General features: G+C 37.5%; 1 protein-coding gene across 2 annotated transcripts in view; it reads right to left on the bottom strand.

Moving 5' to 3' along the window:
- Positions 1-23,640, bottom strand: part of PPP3CA (protein phosphatase 3 catalytic subunit alpha) — a 170,172-nt gene that overhangs the window by 44,686 nt on the left and 101,846 nt on the right. For both annotated transcript variants that reach the window (XM_021531440.3, XM_021531441.3), the window contains exon 3: positions 5,153-5,277. In XM_021531440.3, coding sequence (XP_021387115.1) covers positions 5,153-5,277 — 125 coding nt within the window. The remainder of the gene's footprint in view (positions 1-5,152; positions 5,278-23,640) is intronic.

The raw sequence follows: 23,640 nt of genomic DNA, 5'->3' as shown, positions 1-23,640 counted from the left end.
CTCACTGCCAGTTGTGTGGCTTTTTTGCAGGGGCCACAAAAGATGAATTCCCCCTCCAAAGGACTGACAGCACTGGGCACTCCTTAGCAGATGAAATAAAATGTAAGTGTGAGGTAATTCATACTTGAAAGGATCATTTGAGCCACACATTGCTAAGGTCTCTACTGATGCTCTGTGACCTGTGGAACTGGCATAGCTCCTGCAGTCTCTAACACACACCTCACCTAAATATAAAAATTGCGTGACTGTAGGTGCACTGAAATCATGATACCACCACAACATCTAGTACAGATACAGTTTCCCAAAATGGAATAACCATCCCAATGGAAACCATGTACCTTTTTAAACACATAGCTGCATTCACGCTACTGAGATGAATATTTATTACAGCATGATTTCAGAGACAAATAAAGATACATTGCAGCTGTAACCAGAACACTCACGAGATGCAAGTTACTGCCATTTCTGAACTACTATCCCTTGAGCACAAAGAACATTATAAATGCTACTGCAAATAAAGAAAAAGTCATATTGTCTTCTACTACAAATAAGATTTCAGCACAATTGCAATATATTGTTTGCTAATGTTCAGACCACATTACTCCCATTTCAGCCTTTAAAAAGATCATTTGAAAAGTTTAAAAAAATCCAAAAATAAGTACCTCTTTTTCAACCAAAAATTGACTAAGAAATTCTTTTTTGTAAATGTTCCTATAATTCTTATAGCTAGTACATTCTAGACAGAGATGGCTCCTAACTCTCCTTTTTGGGATCCTGTATCTGGGCTCCAGCTGTTCTCTGAGAAGATGGGTCCCACAGAGAGATGACATCAGTGCAGGGGAAATGGTACCATCACAGGTTCTCCCCCTGCAGCCAAAAGGGGTTCTTGGCATGCTAGGGACTCACACTGGGAACAGCTGGCACAGGACCAGTCAGGTTGCAAGGATGGCCCTAACACAAATACATGTTCAGTCTGGGAATCTAATACATAGAAAAATAATCTTAATTTTGCTGAGTTGCTGAATATTCACAGCTCTGAGGAGTAATGCCATACAAAAATGAGATCTCACAAGATGCAAATTGTTGCTATGAAGAAAGATATTTGCTACTGGTCTACAGAAGAAAAAAAGCAAGGAAATTCAGGATAATTAAAGTCCTAGGATTTTCTTTGCTTTAAGAGAACTGAAAAAAACTATTGACTTCACTGGTGAAGTATTCCTGACCAGCCCAAATTATTTTAAATCATGCTGTTTACTGGAAAACATTAACACACTACAGTAACACACAATGCTGAAAGATGTTTATTCTTCCAATGAAGTCCTAAAAAGTTCACAGAGACTTGAGGAGATTAAACACACAACTTCACTGGCATTAACTTCACCCACTGTTTACTAACACACATTTGTTTAAGTGTAACTCTTTTTTTGGGAGAGATCATTTAATTTCCAACAGTTCATCAAGTTCAGAAGCATCTCAAGCACCACATGCTTTTTTTTAATTCATGTAAGGTCTAGTGGTCAAATTCCAGACTCACTCCAAACACCTCACTTTGTTCTTGCTGGAAATACCCCAACACCAGTTTCACCTTCTGCAAAGTCAGTCTGTGCATTCAGGAAGGGAAATGTATGCATGTTCTGAACCTTAAAACACAACTCCACTTTTGTTAATTTTGAAAACTGGTTCAATTCTCCATATTTTCACTCTTTCCTCTGCCAAAACTGATCACTACATACCTTATAATGGTCAAGGGACATATAAGATGGTATACTGTTATATGGAATTAAGCAAGAAAGTAATTCCAACACTTGGCTTACATATTATTATTACTATTATTATTATTATTATTATTATTATTAATGCACTATAGTTGGTTTTTACTCTGTAATTTTCCTAAGACTGTGATGAAAAACAGTCTATATGTACACTCCTCCCTGTACACTGCACAGCATTTGTCTGCTTTTTAAAAAAGAGTTTTCAGACTCAGGTAGAGAGATTAGTCATTCTCCCTTACAACCTATTCCTGCAGAACCACTTAGGCTCTAACTATTCTTTACATTTAAAAATAGCCCTCTGTTTTGATCATTTGGGTTTCTACTCTCCATGACCATAAAACTTATTTCAAAGTGAAAACTAAGGGGTTTCTTCTACTCTGGAGTCAATCCCCTCAAACACTGCACAAGCACAAGAGGGGAATCAGTTATATAGCCAATAAAACAAATGCACTGTATTAAATTGCAGAAATTTGTTATTTTAAGTGAAGAAATGCCCAGGCTCTGCTAAAAGGTCAAACTGAAAAGAGAATGCAGATATGGAATAAAGATTCCGTCTGTGCTAAGAAACCTTGTCTTATTCTACCTACAACTTGACATTTTTTAATTTTACCTGTTGTAACTTCTCTGTCAGTCTCTCATCCTTTGACTCATCGCTTAGAGCTAATATAAAAAACACAAAACACACGCCCCTCTTCAAGCAGTGAAGCTACCATCAGTAAAAATGGAGCATGCACATGAAGAATCAAGCCCTTGGATCAAAAGTTTCATAGAGCAAGGACCAACATTTCTGCTGAGTGCCTTATACAAATACTTTTCTTTTTCCCTATGAATTATCAAATGCCTTCCACCTACCTTGTGCAATTTCTTTCTCTGTTCTTAATGATAATAGCTTGCATTATGTAGTACCTTTCATCCAGAAGAATCCCAAATGCTTTGCAGCCCACAGAGAAGGATTATCTCGCCCACTATCAGAACTCAGCTTGGTCTAAGCTCAATGGTGTCACTTTTACACTAGAGATCACACAGCAATCAAAGGGAATGTTTTTAAAGCTTGTATTACTCATGATTAGTACCTTGGACCAGCCACATAATTCTTTTGGAAAGACCCCAAAACTGCAATAGTCTCCTGTCTCCATAGCAGAAAGGGGAGCCAGTACATGGATGGAAGAAAGATCAGTATGTGATTGGTGTGGTAGAAATATGAACTCAGGCTAGGGCTGTTTACCAGCGTGACTTCCCCAGCACAAAGTACTGACAAAAGTTGGTGCCTGATCTATGTACTTAGGTCCCCTTCTCCACCAGAAACATCTTCCCTCTCTAAATGCCAAGTTGCATTCTTCACAATTTTCCTTTCCCTGTCACTACTTATTGTGCTGAGTTCATGCCTGAATGCACAGCTCTACATCCAAATACACTTATGAAACAAAAACTTGCCTTTCTTTTTGAAAATATTCTTTAATCAAAGTGACAGGTGGGGAAAATCAGTTATGTGACCAAAAAAATAGTAGTGATTTGAGAACCTAATGTACAAAAGAAATAATATAAATGACAGCTGAGATATTTCCTTGGCACTGGCAGAAGCTAATACTGCTTCCAGTGAGGAAGCAATTCTCTTGAATGGAAAAACAGAATTCAGAATACAAATTACTAAGTATGTATGCACAGGTTGCTAAATGAGAGATTTGAAGGAGATTATCGCCTATACATAGCCTGTTTTCTTTGTTTCATATGGCTTGCTATTTCTTTAATTGGTAATAGCCCTGGAAGAGATTTTAGTAAACTGTCAGAGAAGCACTTGAAAGCTGTTTTGTTTCTTTTATTAAAAGCCTATGTATATAGAAGTGAAGAAAAAACTTTCCTCTTCCAGACACATCTTGTCCCAATCAAAAACTGCAGGAGATATGAATGAGGTTATCACAACTTAAAAATTGTAGCTCATGACAGAGCTGCACAATGGTTTAAGTCTGTGAAGCTCTTCCTGCTCCTCCTTCCCAACCCTCCCCAAGCAACCCAGCATGGTAATCCACAGCAGTGATTTAATTCACAGCTCACTTAAAATGAAGTTTTAAAATGAAGTAATAAAGCAAAAGTAGTTTTATTGAATCTAATTTTTCAGAAACTTCTTACTTTAAACATAACACTGGCAAGATAATACACTGGTCTGTTTTCCACACACATAAACAACTCAGCTGCTTGGCCATACCAATATGGCAACAGTGTGCTTTTGATGTGGGATGTAGAAAGAAAGAGCAGTGGATGTGTTCCCATGTGACACCATCCCATCTAGTCAGACACACAGACATGTATCACAGGATCTGTATTGCTTCCAGCAGGTAATGCATTCTGCCCTGACTCAGAGGGAGTTCAAGTCTCCCTCCTTCTAATAGGAAGGAGACTTCTAATAGCTCACTCCTTCTAATAGAAGTTAGTTTTCTCCTTTTCTCCCACCATGGCCTGAAGGCTAGAACTTCTCACAGAAACAGTCAAGCTGTAGATCAAGAGTTCAGCAAGGGTTTCTGATTGACTGTTCAATGACTAGATCAGCTATAACCTAGACAAACAAATCCACATCAGGTTTTATTCAATAGTTGTGCACTTCATCTTGCCAGTTTGTAAAATCAAGCAATAACAAAGGCTAGAAGAAAACTTCTAGCTTGTTTTACAAGCACTGGAACACAGGATTTGGGCTGGGTATTTGACTTGCTTCTAGTCAAAGCTGCCAGGTTGGATAGGACACTGTTTCTTTTAGAAGCCAGCTAAAGAGGCCATTTGACCTGCATATTCTATGGTCACACCTGGAGACTACAACAGGTCTCAACACCACCCAACAGGGCACGTGTGCATCACTTCTCTGTGGATTCAGGTGCTGCATCAAAAGCCAGAGATCATGCACTCCTGCATGCCATATCTAAGCAGAATTTACTCATTCTCTCCAGCACAGCATGCTCTGTGCTGGCTTTTTGTCCCATTTACCTCACATCTAATTCTTCATTCTCCTAAAATTTCACATCCAGGAAACTCAGATCAAATAAACCTAAAAATCAATCTAAACTACAGGTCACGGGTTAGGTTTTTCTGTTATGTCTCTTTTGTAATTGATCACATCTACTCAGGCTATTTAACTTGTGCAAGCTGCAGAGCATGCTGCCTTTTGTGCAATATTTAGATGGCCACTAGTTAGCACCATTCTGTGTCAGCTTTCTGGCACAGATATAGTGGGATTTTGCTGCATTCCAAGCAACCTTTATAAAAACACCGGCAATATTAACATGGTATTTGTGAAGAGCCTCAGTATTCCTGAGCTAGTTAAGATATGATGGTAAATATACAAAATATGCTGCAAGCAGTTTTGCACCCAAACCCAGAAATTAGAAACTTACTTCAATGCTGAAGTACCCTCTGTCCACGTAGTCCCCCAGGAAGAGGTACCGCGTGTTGGCAGGAGAACCTCCCACTTCAAACAGTTTCATCAAGTCAAAGAACTGACCATGGATGTCTCCACAAACTAGAACAGAAGAGGAGCAATATTTAGATTCACCATGCAAAAATCATCTTAGGTACACACAATCCAAAGTCCCTGTGTTGCAAGATGTGTTATGACAATTTTGTGCATCATTCACCAGTTAAAGAGCGGCTGAGCACTAGCAGCTGCTCAGCAGAAGCTGATGTACATCCATATATGTGTGTGCAAAAGGTTACCAAGTAACTAACTAAAGGAGAGCCATCAGTAAATCTAGTCTATAATTATTTTCATATGTATCTGTCCATTCCTGGTACTGCCACGAGAGCACACAATACTGTCAACAGCAGTAGAGACAAATCAAAGAAAAAAAGAGTATGTTTAAGAAAGGTTACTCTTTTTTAAAAATTACTCCTCCATTCTTCCTAGTCTTAAACCTAAAGGAACAGCAATGGGCTTTCCATAAAATGCAAAGCACACCTGTCCTGTGTATGCCTGGTTAAACTGACACGTTTCTGACTTCTGCTGTCAGAACAGAAAAACATCCTGTTTGCTTTCCCAAACCATACCTTACACAAGAGGACATTGTGTTTCACACTTCAGCCTCTACCCCTTTGTTTAATCTCCTGTAATTATGATTTTTTCACTTTCATTGCAATGAAGTCAATCTAAGAGGCTGGTTCCCTAGAAAGAGCAGCCCAAATAAACATGACAGACCAAGCACAAGTGACACCTAGGCGGGGATGCCTCTGTCTGTGCCTTCAGGGCAAAAGTTTGGCTCTGATCTCTTGTGAAACTTTAAACTCCTTAGTGGGTGATTTCAAGCATCTGCAGGAAGGCAGGCAATGCTTTTGGAGAACCTCATGGATGCCCAAGAGTGCAATGTCAAAACCTGCTTTGTTTCTTCTACTCAAAAGAGAACATCCCCCACACACATCCCATTTAGGGTCAAAACCAGAGATTATGTCAATGATCCTTAACCAAGGTGATATGAATAGCCCTGATTCGTACTGAGGTCAGTTTAAACTGGCCCTTCAGTGGCCCAATCAAAAAAAAAAAATCTGATTTTCACACTCCAAGGGTGATTTTGAAAAAACTGAAAAAAACCAAGAGTCCAAGATAGGCCTTATCGTGCAGCGGCTGCCCACTTAAGAAAAATTCAGATGCTCTCTTTCAGGTAATGGCTTTGTTCCACTGCAGAAAAGCAAACCTCACATTTGTCAGCATGCCATGGAGAAGCTGAAGTCACAACTCCATATAGATACAAAAGGACTATATACAACAGCTGCAACACCAAACCCAACAAACTCCCAGTGTAAAGTGTTCATATGCTATTGTCGTTCATCTCAGTCAAGTTCACATTATAGTTTTTATACTTGTGTCACTTTTCCGTGAATGTATACACTAAGATCCATATAGTATCTTTCAATCAAGAAAAATTAAATACAAACTCCAGAAAGAAACCCATCCCAACCACCCACCCCCTCTGGGTACAGAAACACCCACTGATATCTCAGTCACTGCTTTCATGAATATCTATTTGAAATTGGTGACAATTCATGATTCCTGGCTAGCTGACCATTCTTCTGTGACAGTAACATGATATTTTCCCCATAAAATGGCATATTTTATCTTATCACCACTGTGATGCACTGTATAATCTTTTTACTAGTTGATTCCCCACTGCGAGTTTTAGATGACAACTTTCATACTAAAAGCCATCAACAATTACAATTCCAACCTAAGAATAATATCTGCCATTAATTATGCAATATAAGTAGTATATAAATCCCCAAGTGATATGACACCACCACTGTTTCTCTTAAAAAAAATGTTCCTAGCCCAGAGGAAATTTTTTGGTAATATCTTTATTTGAACACATTAATGTACCAAACCAATACACATTTCTTGACTGTACTCCTCTGCATGGACACTGTGGGAAGATTAAAAACACGTGTCACAATTTGATGGCCAGGCAATCTGCTCTCCTAACTTGCAGCATAAAAGCTTTTAGTTACATAACTGTACAGCTCTACCAATTATCGCCCGCCCCCATTTGCTCCAACTGCAAAAACCTGAAGTTGAACAAGACTTACAGATTTTTAAATGGATTTAACTTTTTTACTTTCACTTAAAGCACAAAGAAACTAGACCTTTTATTTTCTTTTGATATGCAGACATGTGTGAACATGTAAATACACTGGGCCCATTGCAGAGAGACTAGAAAGTTTAGAATGCTTTCTGCAAGGACCTGCATGTCCCTGAATTTGTCACAAGTCAGAAAAGCAGTGTGAAAATCATTGAACAGGACAGAAATAACAATGCAAAGCTCTGCAATCCCACAAGTTGCAAAAGTCTGAATTGGTTTCAAAAATAGATACTTGCTAGGTATTCTAGGCACTTTGCACAGAGCAGCCTATTCCTTTTATACTTAGCAATAGATGCTGAAATATATCCAGGAAAAACAAAACAAAACCCCCCATCAAAGATGGAAAGCTGAAAAGCCCAGCACTCAAAACTAACCTTGTCAATTGAAGTAGTTCCAAAAGAGAAGCTTAAAATCAGCAGGTAAAAGCAGAGGGAGAAAGATGCTCAAAATCAGGGTTAGTACTGAGGTTTAATTTATTATGGCCGAATCTCAGAACTCCTACTAGAAAATGACAATGTTACATACAGTTAATCCAATTAGTATTTTGCCTGGAGAGGAATAGCTTAGAAACTTCATACTTTCCAGGTTTGCATGTATAGACTTGAAATGTCCTTGTTATACAGAACCCATATACTTATATTCTGATGAATAGCCTGATTTACAAATTAATTAAAGGAGCAATTTTGCATGCATATGCTACTATATTCTGTTTATTGTTTGAAAAGAACTGCAACTACTAAAACTATGGTTCTGCCACCTTTCTTTTCCAATTCTAAAGTCCTATGAACCTCAGATCCAGATTTCCCAGGCAGTTGAATCAATGCTTTATCTTTCATTAGGTGGGGGCAAAAGAGATCCAGCATTATATTTCCATTCATAAAGGCAAATAAATCCACCAGCCAATAATTCTGCTATAGTCTCCATGTCATGTTGCAGCATCATATCACTAAGAAAGAACTTGCAGCACTGTCCTACCAAGAGCCCACAGAAGAGGTTCCATATCCACTCCACACTCATAAGACCACTACCTTCATCCTTCTTGTTACAGGAAAAAAAAAATTAAAAGCACACTAATTATTATATATTCAGGTTTACTCCCTTACAAGCATTAGCACTGAATCTGTTAATTTTGCCAGACACATCCTGTTCTGTTATGCCTGCGCAGGCCCCCTTTTGGTACTAGAGATCTTACTATTAAACAACACATGCAAAGAGGTATGAACATTCCTTCATCAACCAATAACAAAAATATCCCCAGCACAGTAAAGCAGGAAATTCAATTTTTAATGAAGATCTCCAGGATCAACATACTTATGGATTTAAACTATGAACACAGGGAAAGTAAAGCACGGTTTCTATGTGTGCAGGATTAAGATTAAAAGCAGCTGTGTTCACGTTAAAAAAAAAATCCAGAAGGAATTCACATACTTTCCAATATTACCAATTTCACGGAAATGCCATCAAGTCACGGCCTCTGTACACTCATTAATTTATAATAACAAAGTAATATGACAGCAATTTTTTCTCCCCTAAGAAGACAGTGCTCCTTAATTTACTCAGTGCTCTTTAACTTCCTTTGTATTCTAAAATTGCCAGCTGGAGAACAACAAAACATTTTCTACTCACTTACTATTTCCAGAGATCAGTTCAGGCATCAAATTTATTGCTTAAGAATTTGTCTATGTCAGCCTGTCAACATCGTACCTAAACTCTCAGGGCAGCAAGCTCCAGAACTGCACAACACACCAGAAATGTTTCAAATGTAAAGAAATGTTTAAGTTATTTGAAACTAATGTCCTGATCTTCAACAAATTAACTGCTAGTACAATCAGAAAGTTTCATAAACACTGGTTGTTTGTTGACTCCTCAGAAATTTATCTCTGTTGAGGAAGTTTTAAGGGAAGACATGAGCCCCTTCATAAGATTCAAGTTCACAAGACTGCCCTTGCAAATCCTGAGAAATGTTTCTGAGCAGCTTTTTCCACTTGTTATGATGGGTATTTTGATCCACTACACAACCTTTACCTATAGCAGTATATTTTTTCCAATTTAACTGCCTAAAAAATACCATTTTATTATAAAAATAGAAATTGGACATAGGGAGACAAAGGAGAAATGTTTTTGCCATCCTAATACAAATTAAATTATGTTTCTGATGGCTTCACTGTGAGGATTTTTCTTTGATTTACGTCAGAGGAACAAGCAGCATTGAAACAGGAACCACTGATTTCAAGTGGTACTAGCAGTGAAGGAAATTTGAAGCTGAGCAATGCATTTGCCAGTTTATTTATAGATGACAAAGTAGTATAACAGTGATTTAGAGTGCAATGTCTATTGGCACAAATAAACGAGTCTGTGAATGCTCTTCATATACCTTCCTTCAGATAACTGAATGCTCTTCAGTATGTACAAACTCAGTCCAAAGATTATTCTGTATGGTTTCCCACTCCAAATCAACATTAAGAACAAAATTTATATTCACACTACATTAAACACTATCAATTCAAAAAGTTTTTATCTGCAACAGTTTGGATATGCTGCACTTACTTTCTCATTTATCAGGTACATAATTAATTGGTGTAACATTATAGGCTGATAGTAAAATACAGTTACTATTTCAATGAATTTTCACTCCATGTATCACAAGCTTATATTCTCATCTTTAAATGCCATCAGGTATTAGGAGCACATATGTAACAATATCACCAGCTCCAGAAGTAATATTTGCAAACTCGTACATATATGGCAATTAACATCAAGCAAAGATAGCTTTTAAACCACTGTGTAGGGAATATTATCCACCACTTGTTCTTTACATTCACTGAGCTAGGTATGTTTTTGCACTGAGTTCCAAGAAACTATGCTTGAGCAAAGCAGCACACAAAACTAAAAAACCTAAGGGAGGAAAACACCCTATTGAGTTACACTGTAGAATGCAGACTGCAAATCCCAAAGGAGGTTGCTTTGTACAATGTTTTGGAAGCATTTAGCTGCTTACCATTCCATTAGTGAGCACATGCTTCCAAGAGCTTATTGCTTTGCAAAGACACCTGGTACTTACAAAGCCTTACTGACAAAGAAACTATGGCTCCATGTAAACCTGCATGTGTCTGAGCAGACTGGAGGCTGGTCATTTAAACAGATCTACAATAACATGGTAAAGAGGCTGCGTGTCCAATGAGAAGTATGCCCTAAACATTTCTCCAGGCAAGTAGTTGGTAGGAATGAAAAGTTACAAAAGGCTAAGTGAAGAAGCCAAGTGGGAAGGAGTACTTACAGTGGGCACACAAAGGCAAAGCAAAATCAACTATACCAACTTCTGTAGCTCAGTTATCAAAGACTGGGCTTCCTCAGAAAACTCGTAAACGTGAGGGAAAACAACTACAAGTGCTATATGAATGAAATTCTCATGTGCTTTGAGAACAACTACTGCATTGTTTTTGAAGGGTTCAACTATTAACCATAAGGCTCTGATTTTCCTCAAAATTTAATAAAAAGTCACATATAAGGGTCACACGTCTTCGATTACACAACCTTATAGCTTGAATGAGGTTTGTGTGCAAATGTGTATCTGAGGAATATTATATATTGCCATTGCAATATGAAATGTTCAGAATGCCAAAGTTTCATTCAATTTTTTTTTAAATCACTAAAGAAAGAGCAATTTTCTTCCTTATTTTCTGCAGAACAACAAGGAAGAAGTACAAAATAAAATAAGAAACTCCAGAAATTTTTATTTGCATCTGGTCACGAAAGGGCAGCTCAAGACACAAAGTTTGTGGTCAAGTTACATACATTGTTTCATTGCCATGCAGTTCTGTTCCTGTTTGTGAGCTGTTTAAAGAACTTGCAGATTTCATTACTTACTGAAATTAAGGTCAGAGTCACGCAGACAGCTCACTAAGTAACTCTTCCAAAGAAAACAAGAACAAGACTCAACATAATGGGCTTTAATATAAATGTTTGTTATACTAAGTCTATTGAACAACACAGCTCTATTTCCAAAAGAAGCATGATCTCATTCATATTCATATTTGGTTATCTAATGTGATTATAATAGGCTTTCATCTATCTTTTCCCTTCAATCACTGCATGCAAATTGATGAGTTTATACTACCAGAGTGAACTGGCATTAACAAAACACTTCAATTACATATTTTCATAAAGAGGCCTGGTTAACCAAAGATAAATCCAGAAACCACTGACCATACAGGTACAGCAAAGGAAGCCACAAATGAAGCATCAAGGCCACACTGCCAATGTTATTTGGCTGAAAACTTTCCTTCTTTGCACAGAGAAAAAAAAAAAGGCAAGGAGCATCTTGGGAAAATCTGTTTTCTGTGCAAACCATGAGGACACTATACTGCATTCTGCTCTGCCAACACTTGCAACTCCAGTGTCTGTAAAGATCACCCACGCTCACTCCTTCTAATAGGAGTTAGTTTTCTCCCACCATCCCCTGAAGGCTAGAACAAATTAATGACACTTGATTTGAAGAGGCAGAGTGAAAAAGAGTAGAGAAGGGAAAACATCACATCAGAAAAGACCTTCAGGACAACAGTCATTAATATTCTCTGATGGAGGAAGCAAAAAACCCCCAAACCCTAACCCATTCAGCAGAAGCCCTTCAAAATGTTAAGCCTAGAAAAATATCTTCAGCGCAAAGATTTTAAAAATAGCTCTACATATTAATTCTCATGTCACAATATTATTTGCAGTGTCTCAAAACAAAATAAAAACCAGGTACTTAACAGGCAGAGGAGTGCCTTTGTGTATACAGGAAATACCAGAAACAAGTCTCAGGAAACAGGCTCTACCAAGTGCTGTAAAACCTACACTGCCAGAGAAAAATCCATTTTCTCCATGTCCCTACCCCAGCTGAATTTTTCAGGAGAATAAGTTGGTATAATTTGTTTGCAATGAGGTACCAAATGAAAATTTTCAATTCCAGATCAAAGCCATTTAATGGAGTGGCAGTAGAAAGGGGATGGTAATCTAGTGACTATTTTACAGATCTTTTTTTCCAAGATCAACATAGGTTTTCATCACATATACAAGATGCTGAATTAAGTCACAGAGAGAGAAACAAAACTTGACAGGACTAAATCAGCATGCATTCCTATATCCACCAAAGAAACTTCCCCGCCATCCTTTCAAGGTCAGCACTGCTCCTGAGGATCCTCCTTAGCAAATGTAAAAGCAAGTATACTGTCATTATCTCCTGTAAATGCATCCTTAAAATCAGGGAGCAATGCATATTCCACAAATAACCCCATTAGAAGGATTACTTGTGAGGAAAGTGTTTCACTGTTGTTTGGGTCAGGATTTCCAGCTCATATCCTGAGATCAAGGTTATTTTTAGCAATAGGAAAATTCTCTTATCCTCAGTTTTACAGACGGGAAAAACAAAGGCCCAAGGAATTTTAACAGTTTATAAGGTCACTGGTTCAGTCAGCAGGGATAGCCTGAGAGGGAGCAATGCATCCTTATATTGCTGCACCCAATTCAATGCACCAGAAGCAGACAGCCCTCTCAAGGAGGAAGGAAAATCATGCAGAAGAAGCAGCACAGCCTGGCTTTAAACACAATGTTCCACATGAAATTTAGGGAAGGTGAAACAAGGCAAAATGAATGAAGGACTTCTAAAGAGGAGAATGTCAAATAACAGGATAATTTTTTTTGCTGATGATTTAATTCAACTCTTAGGAACAGGTTTCTCTACAATCGGTATTTCTCTCAGCAGCACTAATCTCAACCCCAGTAAAGCTGAAACACAGGCATTAGTATTACATGGATCCAGTGAGAGTTACATAAAGCCCAAAGAAAGCCTCAGTTATTTACAGGGGCATGATGGATAGAATAGTTTGCTCTTCTTACTACAGAATTTTAGAGTATTACAGACTGCAATCCAATCACCTTCCAAGCACCCAACAATGTACAAGATATTACAGGTAGCAGTATTAGCATGTCAAGCTTCGGTATATGAATGCCTAGTATCTAAAAAGCCACACACAAAACCTTCATGTTGGCTGGTAATACAGATTCTCCATTTTTACCTGGGGATAACATCTGCTGTCACAGTTTCTTTATTCTGTGCCATCACAGCCCAACTTGATGTTTCATCCCACCCCCACTAAGTGTTTTATGAAGAATCAGAAGCAACACTATTACAAAGAGCATCCTCCTTCCTTGAGTGCAACTATTTGTCTTATCAGTGGAAAACAAATATTTGCTCACCACAAAAAAATTGCATTTGTTTGTTACCTTTGTATCTGTAGCACTCTGTACTTCCCAGAAACAAAAGGAAAATAAAAATAGTATTTCTCAAATTCCTGTGCTCTTAATTAGTAACCATCAGTATCAACATGGATACTCATATGCCTCCTGAGTTGGAAGACCCAGCACAATTAGCTTAAAGAAATTCAGTGAAGTGCAGCATTTGGGCTATATTCAGACCCATGAATGAAAAGAACCAGCAGCAAAGACCTACTGAGCTTTTAATCTGAGTTTTTGCACCCATCCCGTAATCCAGCCTTTCTATACTATGGGTTTTCATGTGATAATATGTGGGTATAACATAAAGGAAAGCAAGCAATGTGCAAGTTTCCCCGATTCTAGTTTAAGATACAGAAAATGACTTTTTGAAATTATAGAATCTAAATTACATAACCAAAGCCTTATGCAAATCTAATTCTGATGAAAAATGCCTAAGCCCTGAGGAAAGTGCTTTCAAGAGAAAGCTCACCAAAATAATTTTTTGTCCTACTAAAAGCTCACAGGATAATTAGTTAGGAGACCCAGTGCAAAGAGGAGTTGACCACACTGATTTTCCCTTGACGAAAACATAAATCTAAACATTATCTTCAGTAGATGGTTAAATTCATATGCTGATCCTAAATCAACATGAATCATAGAATTGTTTGGGTTTAAAGGCACCTTTAATACCTAGTTCTAGAAACAAAATGCTATCACTTAATGATCATTATGAAAATAAACACAAAGAAGTCATGTTGATGAACTGAATAGCCTTAATTATGCTTTTTTGTATAACCTTTTTATTAATCAGAGTGCAAGCAAGTTAAAAAGGACTAAGGGTAGCACTAAGGGGTGACAGGCAGGCAGATCTGGGCTAGGTCTTGCTCTGTGCTCCTCAAGCAAGCTAACCAATCCCTCACACCATATTAAGAATTGTTTTCCTAATGTCTGGCTAGAGAGGGGAAAAAGCCCAAAAAATCAGAAGAGGGGAGTGACAGGAAAGAAGTATCATTTTAGCAAACAGCCACTAACCACATCACATGCAGTAAGTTTTTCTGGGAGGTAAGAGAGTATTGCTGTTCAAAAGCAGAGGTGAGAAGAAAAGGCCACCAACTTGTAAAGAGAGTATCAAGTGAAAAAAATCTGAGAAAAATTCTGCTACACTGAATTGGCATTTAGGGCTCTCTTCTGGTCTGTAGTCTACCAGTAACCTCAAATATTACATCCTTTGAGGCTCCTAATGTAGAGTTAGTAAATCTATTTTTAATTATTACTGACCAGACATTTCAAGGGGAGATAAGTATTTAATATGCTGCCTATCAGTCAAAAGATTTCATTGACATTTGATAAGTGAATTAAGTGTACATGAATTCAGTATCTCCAACCAAGGATCTCCACACCTTACACTTTCACTTGCAGGATAAAGGACTCTGCTGTTTGAATCAACCCCAGTCAAACAGATAATACAATTATGTATAACAATCCCATCAGAGAAGATGCCAAAATAATGCTTGAATGGGGCAGTAAGAGTGAGCTGTTCCGTGTTCCCATTCCATGCAAGCTGGGTATTGGTGATTTTTTTTTTTAACACAACACTATGCTCACACAGAGACTGAAGAAGTTAAACCCTTATTTCAGAAGAACTTTCCTCTTTAACTCTCTTGCTCCCTAGAATGACTCACTTTTCAGAAAGAACATTGTCTGCTTTTGGCTAAGATCCAATACATTATCAGTTTAAATTGTAACAGAAAATGTTCTTTCCAGCTATAATATACTACAATACTAACTCCCAAACCAGCCATAGATTAGTTTACTTTTGTCCTGAAAAAAAAAAAATCCTTTTCATGATATTAAAAAAAATTGCATTTCTCTTCCTCATCTCTCTTTAGCATGCAGTTCCTGCAGCTTTAAATTCAGGTCCCAACTGTAAGAAACAAGGACTGGTGAAAAATGATTTGACAAAAACCATCAGTTGGAAATGCTCACAGTATCTCTTTTGCTTTTATATTCTTCATCTAGTATGTTACCAATCCATTTCTGATTCCTTATAACCACTAAATTTCAGAGAGAAATGCCACTTTTCACCACCTCTTACAGGCTGTAAGGTTCCATCCCATGAGGGCTGGTGACAAGCTGACCTCTGCAGTATGTGCTTCTGTTCAACAAAGCAGAGTCAAGCAAAAACCCAGGAAAGTGCTCAAAACCACAGACTCTTATCAAGGCAACTCCAGGAGTCTCTCTGACCAGAGTCCTTCACTAGAGCATAAAATATCAACCAGAATGGTGAAACATCATGGGAAGCTGAAAATTCACAAAAACAAAAGTTGCTATTACAAAAAAAAAAAACAAACAAAAAAAAAAAAAAAAAAAAAAAACAACAAAAAAAAATAAAAACAAAACAAAAAAAAACCGCCAAAACAAAACAAAAAAAAAACCCACACTCCTCAAACCCCAAATGCCAAATGAAGAGATTCAACTTTCACACACAGTCAAGGCAAATGCAGTAAACCCAGTGTTACTCATTTTCTTGCAACAAAATTACTGCAATTGGTTAGGAAAACAGCCAACACAGAAGATGCCATTGTGTTTTTAAGCAAAAACATCTACCCTGCATTTATAAGGCTGTATAGGTCCATTGATACTTATAGATGCTTAAATTTTACACTGTTGCTTACTATCATCCACATACTGTCAGACAGAAATTTGGACTCCAGGGCCTTGAAAGAACTCATAACTCAAATTCAATACTCCTTTGCTACAAGGAGTGGGTCCACTCCAATTTCCTGTTCATTAATTTCTTTATTGATGTCTAATTACCTTTGTTTTCTATAATGAGTAGCCTAACTAACTGTCATTTTACAGGAGAGGAATAGTGAACCTGATCTATTCTACATTGATGGCATTTATATTATTTTTATGCATATTTCTAGCTATTCTACTCCTTGTTTTCAAACAGGCAAGAGGCTTTATTCCCAAGAACATGCTGTCTTGATTTAATGAAATAAAATCCTTTGCCCTTGTTACACATTCCCTTATGAAGTACCAATTGCTGCTGCTGCACCTCCCTTGTAATGGTTAGTACAACTGACCAGTCAAATTTGGCTCTTAACAGTCCAACAATTTTAGGAAAACAATTCTTTTGTGGATTTGATACTGTCAAGTGAAAAATGTGTACTAAGAAAAAACATTTCTATTTGCACTTCATGGACTATCCAGGCTTCTTGCTTCTCTTTTGGACTGCAATAACCCGGTTATTTGAAGTGACCTAAAGGCAGAAACCTTTCAGGCACACAAAAATAATAAAATTCTAATGTATTCATATGTTTATTAGAGCTTGCCTGTGCTTCACTGAAACTGTAGATATTGCTTGGCAGTGTCTCTTTAGCCTCTTTTATCTGGCTAAGTAATTGAACTAAAAAAAAACCCAAAAACCTCTTGGATCATAAACCAGTACTTATTGTATCCGAATGTTTTCATGTACTCCAGAAATTTTATAACCTATATATTCATTGAAAATTTCATACAATATTATTGAGTATCTATATTTCAAATTAAATATTTACTACTGAGCTTAGTAAAGAAAATTCAATAAAGACCTTCATCAGTCTGTCTACTATAAATAGAGTGCTAGAAAGCTGAAAATGATGTGACCAAAATAAAAAACAAGCAGCAAAATCAACAGAAGCATCTTATTAAAAAAGGAAGACATATCATTGTGACAAAAAAAAATGAGTCAGTGCAGACAAGACCTTATCTTCAGAAAACACACAAGTAAGGCAATCAGGTTTTAGAAGATCATCACCCACAAAAGAAGATAATTGTGTGTGTGTCATTTTGGTGACCAAGCAAAGCACAGATATCTATGCATCGCAGGAAGTAGAGCCGATGAAGTTGCTATGAGATAAGACAAGCAGAAAAGGTTTTCAATGCATTTTTCTCATTTTTCATGCTGTCTTGGACAACAGACAATTCTAAAACAACAACAACAACAAAAAATTACAAATCAACAACTAACTCCCCTACCTCAAAAGACTGCACATACAGCTAGGAAAGCTACTTGGGGTTTTCCACCAAAGAACAGATATATATACGTTAGTCCTTTGTTTAAGAATTATAATAGTCTAAAATACTATTTTAAGAATTAAAAACATGAAAAAAGTGGTATTTATTTTGAATACTTTTCCAGCTTTGATTAAAGGCTCACTGAAACTGGACCGCATAGAAAAGACCTAAAAGTCTAGAAATGTTTTGACAATTTCTCTTAGACGACTGAGGATTAGAAACTTGCCATGGACACCATTACTTCCTTCAACAGTGCAAAACAGGCATCTCTTCCATCGAGGACTGACCAAGCTACAAGGGATCCCAGGATCTGGGCAGTGTCTAGAAGATCCTCCAAATCTGGAAGTCTCTGAGCTATTCCTTCCAAGCTGAGCAAGGAACAATTTCCAGTCCTAAGTTTCAGCAGGAAAAGAACTCAGGACTTTCTTTGAGCCCTTCTCATTGATCTACTTTTAGAAACAAACAGCAGCAGTAAAGGAACTGAAAGAACAAAGCCACATCAGACTTCTGCAGCCTAGCAAGGCTTCTGCACCAGGCACAAATCTTTCAAGTCCAGAAAGCAGTCTTCTCCTTTTTTTCCTTTTAAAATTGTTACAACAAAGTTCTACTCTAGGTATTAATATCTCTACTAAAAAATCCCAAACCAACAAAACAAACAAAAAATTCAATAACAAAACTACAACAAATCTATTTAATGCTATTTTAACTGGAGCAAGTTATCAGAAGTAGTATGGATAACAATAAGGATCAGATGTGATTTGCATTGGAGCAAATATTCTTAATATTCCCTGTACTACCTGTCTTGTAGATCTCATTTACATACTAGTGTGTCAGAAAAAAGCACCTCCAGAAATGCTCGCAAAAGAGAACAAAATACCTCAATAAACACTGCTTGTTTTCTTTGTGGGTTTGGTACTCAAAGTTAGTAAATATCACCTTGTTTTGCTTTAATTATACTTTTCTTTCAGGCACAGAAGATAGTGTTGTAAAATGCCAAAAGAATGTCACACCCTTGGAAAGGCCATTAGATAGTGCCATTAAGAATTGTACCAACACTAATCTTTCTGTAGATCATTCATAATCATGATTTGTGGGATTATTTCACACCTGACTAGCCAAAATGCTTTTCTACATTAAGGTTCCATCTTTAACAAAGGTTTTTATTTGTCACCTACAAGAACAGTGTTCTGTGAAGTTCCTTTTTAAGTAAAAGGGAAAAGAATCATCATTTAAGGTAATTTTTCAGTGGACTACAGCACTGCTGTGGCTTTCAAGGCCCGTGAACATGGATGCTCTCATTATCTAAGCTCATTAACTAGAAAGATATAAATCATCATTACAGCAGGAAACAGAGTGCAACATTTAAAACTCAATTAGCAACAATGCAAGCAAGTGGTAGGCTGCAAAACCTGGCTTTTCTGTCAAATTAAAAATTTAATAGAAGAATCAGCACCTGCTTCTTTTGCTACTTTGGTGCTGGGCTATAAGGAGATATTTCTCTGTTGTAAATGGCAACAGTAAAAGAGTTTATTTGGTAACTTAAAAGGCCAGTTCTATTCCTTGTACCTTCACTTTAGTTTTTATAATTCTTATCTACAGTACTCTAATACCCATTATTGGCAGATGCAGCTTTTGAGCTGCTAACCAGCATGAAGTCATGTTAGCATTTGTAAAAACAGAAAGCTATTTAATATTAAGAGTGTATGTTGGTTTTAAAATACGTTAATTCACTAAACTTCTAGAAACCGAAAATTTGTATTTTGCAATTGCTGATGGATACATTCTTCAAACCAGAGAAATGCAGTGTCAAGAGAAGAGGAAAACACAAGGTGTAAGATGAATAATTTCTAAGCTGCAAGGCCACTTCACCTGTTCTTCAAACTACCTTTACAACGAAAGTGATCATTCTACAAAAAAGAGTGGTAATTTTCTGCATTCAGGAGGAAACAAAAAAGGCTGTATTTTTCTTCAAAGACCATGGGTGTCCTGAGCAAAATATATATTAAATAATACCAGTAAAATGTTTGTTTCTGCTATGTGGTTGGGTAATCATTACAGGACAAAAAGCGTGCCTAAATACAAACAGAGGGAAAATATATTGATTTAATCACAGTTTAGCTGTCTTTTGTTGCCTGATTAGGAATGGAGACAGTGAGGGGTTCAGTGTGACAAATTAAGACTTTGCAAGAAACTCATAAAGAGCAGCACTAAAGAAAAAAATATGATCATGCAAATATATTTATAAACTTTCGAAATAAAGTATAGGCACAGTGTTAAATCTGTTCTAATTAAATCCTTTACAACTGTGATTTCCTACTTTAGCTTTGCTCTTCCCCTTGTGCTTCATTTCAACATAATTTTCAATATGTCAGGACAGACAGCAGAGCTACATCAGGAGAGAAGGAAGGGAGCAGTTTTCTAGGACCCTGCTTGTCCTGACTGAGACTGCATCAAAACCTGTGACACACAGAACTGATTCCCAGTCTCAGTGCTGGAACAAGTTCACACTTAACTGAAAGGCCAAGAATAAATGAAGTATAGATGTGGGGGAAAAAAAAAAAATCCTGAATAGAATTTTGAGACAACACCTGTCATCTAATAATCTATGGCTGTATTTTAGTTTTAAAATTATGTAAGCCAGAAAAAATCTGCCATTCTAAATGGAATGAGTAAACAAAGCCAGTGTATATTCGAAATCAGAATCAAGTTTCATGCTTAGTTCAAGACATTTTTTACAGAAAATGGGTCCTCTGTAATCATCAGTCTAATGCTAGCCATGTATGTGAGTCACATACAGATTTTGCATCACAGACAAAAATTCTCCCTCATTACTGCTGCATTATTAGACAGATATTTATTTCAACAGAAAACAAACCAAAAAGAGAAGTATGTTGCTGTTTTCAGTGAAAACCATCAGGAAAAAAAGAGGTGAAAAATAGAATATGAGGCTGCAAAACAGCATTGAAGTTTAATACTCTCTCCAAGTCTTTAAACTCTGCTAAGTCCTGCAATTCTTATATTTTATCTATCAAGAAAAGCTGCATCAGCTCAGACTCTGATTTGGTATGAATCAAGCACCTGTGAAGGAGTCAGCATCAAGGCCTCCTCACCATGAAGGCAGCTGGACTTACCTTGCAGCTGGACTTACACCGCAGCACCACAGGTGACACGTTCATGGTGGCACTGCCATGACTGGGGTGCAGCCAGGTCATCCTGCCTTGTGCTGCTGGGCTGAGCAAGGACCAGAATGGATAGCCAGTGGACTCAGAAACTGCTGAAAAACATGTGATGGCCTACAGCAGGCAGTATTCCTTTCCACAACTATCTACATCTTCTTTCTTCTTGTTAAAAAAAAAAATACTTCTTCAGAAAGACTTTAGTGTTGTTAGTTAATCAATGCATAGTACTCACAATGCAAAATGGGTGTCAAACATTAGGCGGCTACTCTGAAATAAAGTAAGGCAGTTATCTGCTGGCTGCGCTTCAAATGAATTATTAAGGATTGTGAAGGGCAGTGTCCATATCATGCAGGGGTAAGGTACCATGCTACACCGGGGAGCCCCATTTACACCAGCCACTAAATTGAGAAGGTGTACAGACTACAATACACTCAGCCCTCACTTCAGAAATCCACGCAAATTCTTTTTCCTCTCAATTCAGCTTTATTTGATTTTCCCATTCAAACCTAATTCTGCTTCTCTGCACCTCCGGGGGAAGCAGTTCCTGCTGTATTAGGTTTACAAAGGGCATGCCTGATGTTAATACTGCTTGGGACTGCATCAGATAGACACATTACTAGAAAAGGATTTACAGCATCTCCAGTTGAAAGTAAAAAATGCAAACCAGAAATTACTACATCTAAACAAAACCTGTTTGCAAAACGCTTTGGCATGAACAAGAATAAACAAAAACATCCCAAGTACTACCTATTTTTACAACTTACTACCAAAAAGTGTCATTAGATCATTTCTTTTACCTCAGCTGTTCATCTCAAGAGTTTACCTTTGTCAGGATAACAGCAAAAGGAAGTGAAAAAAATCTACTTACTCCAAGCCTAGAATTAACTTTTGCTCAGAAAGCTGAAGTCCACAGCTCAAAATATGATCTACTGCATAGCACAGCTATAATAATGCTTTAGAACAGCATTATTTTTTAACTTAGACTCGTAACAATTACAGTGGGTAATTGTTAAAGACTAAAACCACCAGAAGGACCTGAGATACTGGAAGAAACATCACCTGATAGATTTGAAATAAAGGAAATGATAGACCCATACAGTAAATCTTTACTTTCATGAAGTAAAGATTTAACATCATCAGTGGCATAAGCCACACAGGATTAAGTACTAACCAAGATGAGCTGTCACAAACTGAAGACAGACCAAGAGACTTTACAACTAAACGGAGAGTTCACAGGAGGTAACATGCTACTCCTGCTCCCATCTCCTTTGTCCTGTCAGTGCTGCTCAGATGCTCTAATCCATGAATGGATCAAAGCCATATTAGAGATTTACAGCAGCTGGCCAGCAGGAATAGGAAATCTCCCCAAAAAACAAGGTAAATTAGCCCACCTGAAGCTCCAAACTCTGCAATCAAACCAGTGCAGGTGTCCATGCTAACCTGTTTGGCCAATGACTCCTGGTTTCCCTGCAGCAGATCACTGCAACTGCAGGTAGGAAGGAAAAGGTTTCCAGGTGGGAGCTTTCACCCACAGGTGAGAAGTGCACACTGAGGGAGGCACCAAACTCGAGTGGGTGGTGCTGGGGATGTTTTGGTTTTGCCTACCCATACTCTCGCTAGCAGAGAACACACACACAAGTTAAAGCAAGCGGACTGCTAGCAAACTGACAAGCCCCAAACAAGTCTATAAGCAATGACTAGGGAGGAGTCGTTCCCCCAGTCTTGTGAAATACCATCCCAGTAACACCAGTCCTGTAGAAATCTGGACAGTGTTACTGAATGGTATGCTGCTCTGCACAGCTTATGTTGCTCTCCCACAAAAAAATCTCTTATCGTACACTTTAAGATGGAGAAGAATCCCATTAGCATTTCTATTAAAAGGGCTTTGAAACCAAACTCTGGAGTTAACAAGCATGAAACATCAACCACAAAACACATCTAAAAAGCTTTTGGTTTCCCGGGGGGGGGGGGTTTGGCTTTTTTTCCTTGCTACTTTCCTTAACAGCAAATCAAATAATAATAACAAATGGTTCTGATAATTAAATGCCTCCACATGTTACTGGAGGCGTTCATTTCATTGCACTTACATAGAAGTACAATAACTGTATGGTATGCTGCAGCAGAGTTTATTCTTCAAGAGTACTTCTTGTGTATTTCCTCAGGAAAGAAAATTATTAACTCACCAGATGCAACAGATACTGACATTTCTCTATTATCAGGATCAAGCCAAAACACAACGTAACACAAACTATTATATACTAACCTAAACTCCTACATTAAAGGAAAAAAAAAAAAAAAGAGCTATAGATGAAAAGACCTATTCCTAACCTCATATTTCCTAACTATACAGTTAGCTACCTCCGTAGAAGTATAAAGGAATTTCAACAATATCTTTTTCACTTCAATGACTTAACTCACATCTTAATGTAATAACTTCTGTTTGGACTAATAAAAATTACTTGGTAGGCTATGTTGTCTTTGCAAAACAAAAGCTAGAAGATTCAAAAAAAGTCACAAAAGAAAGCATGTTGCTTAATGGATCCTAATAGAGGACTAGGCAGGCAGACTGTCAGGGACCAAAATAATCTAAGTACCACAGAAAACATTTCTTCTTCCATACTATCAGTGCAAAGGAAGTACCCGTGACCTCATGACACTGACAGTCATAAGCGGAGAAAATAACATGCAAGACAGAGCCTAGAAAAGTGCAATGACTCTGAAAACCTCATAAAAACGAATAAAATGGCATCAAAAATATCAGTA

Source organism: Lonchura striata, chromosome 4 (assembly GCF_046129695.1).
Source record: "Lonchura striata isolate bLonStr1 chromosome 4, bLonStr1.mat, whole genome shotgun sequence".
Lineage (NCBI taxonomy): Eukaryota > Metazoa > Chordata > Aves > Passeriformes > Estrildidae > Lonchura > Lonchura striata.
The sequence above is the reverse complement of the archived record's forward strand: the minus strand, read 5'-3'. Positions and strand labels throughout refer to the sequence as shown.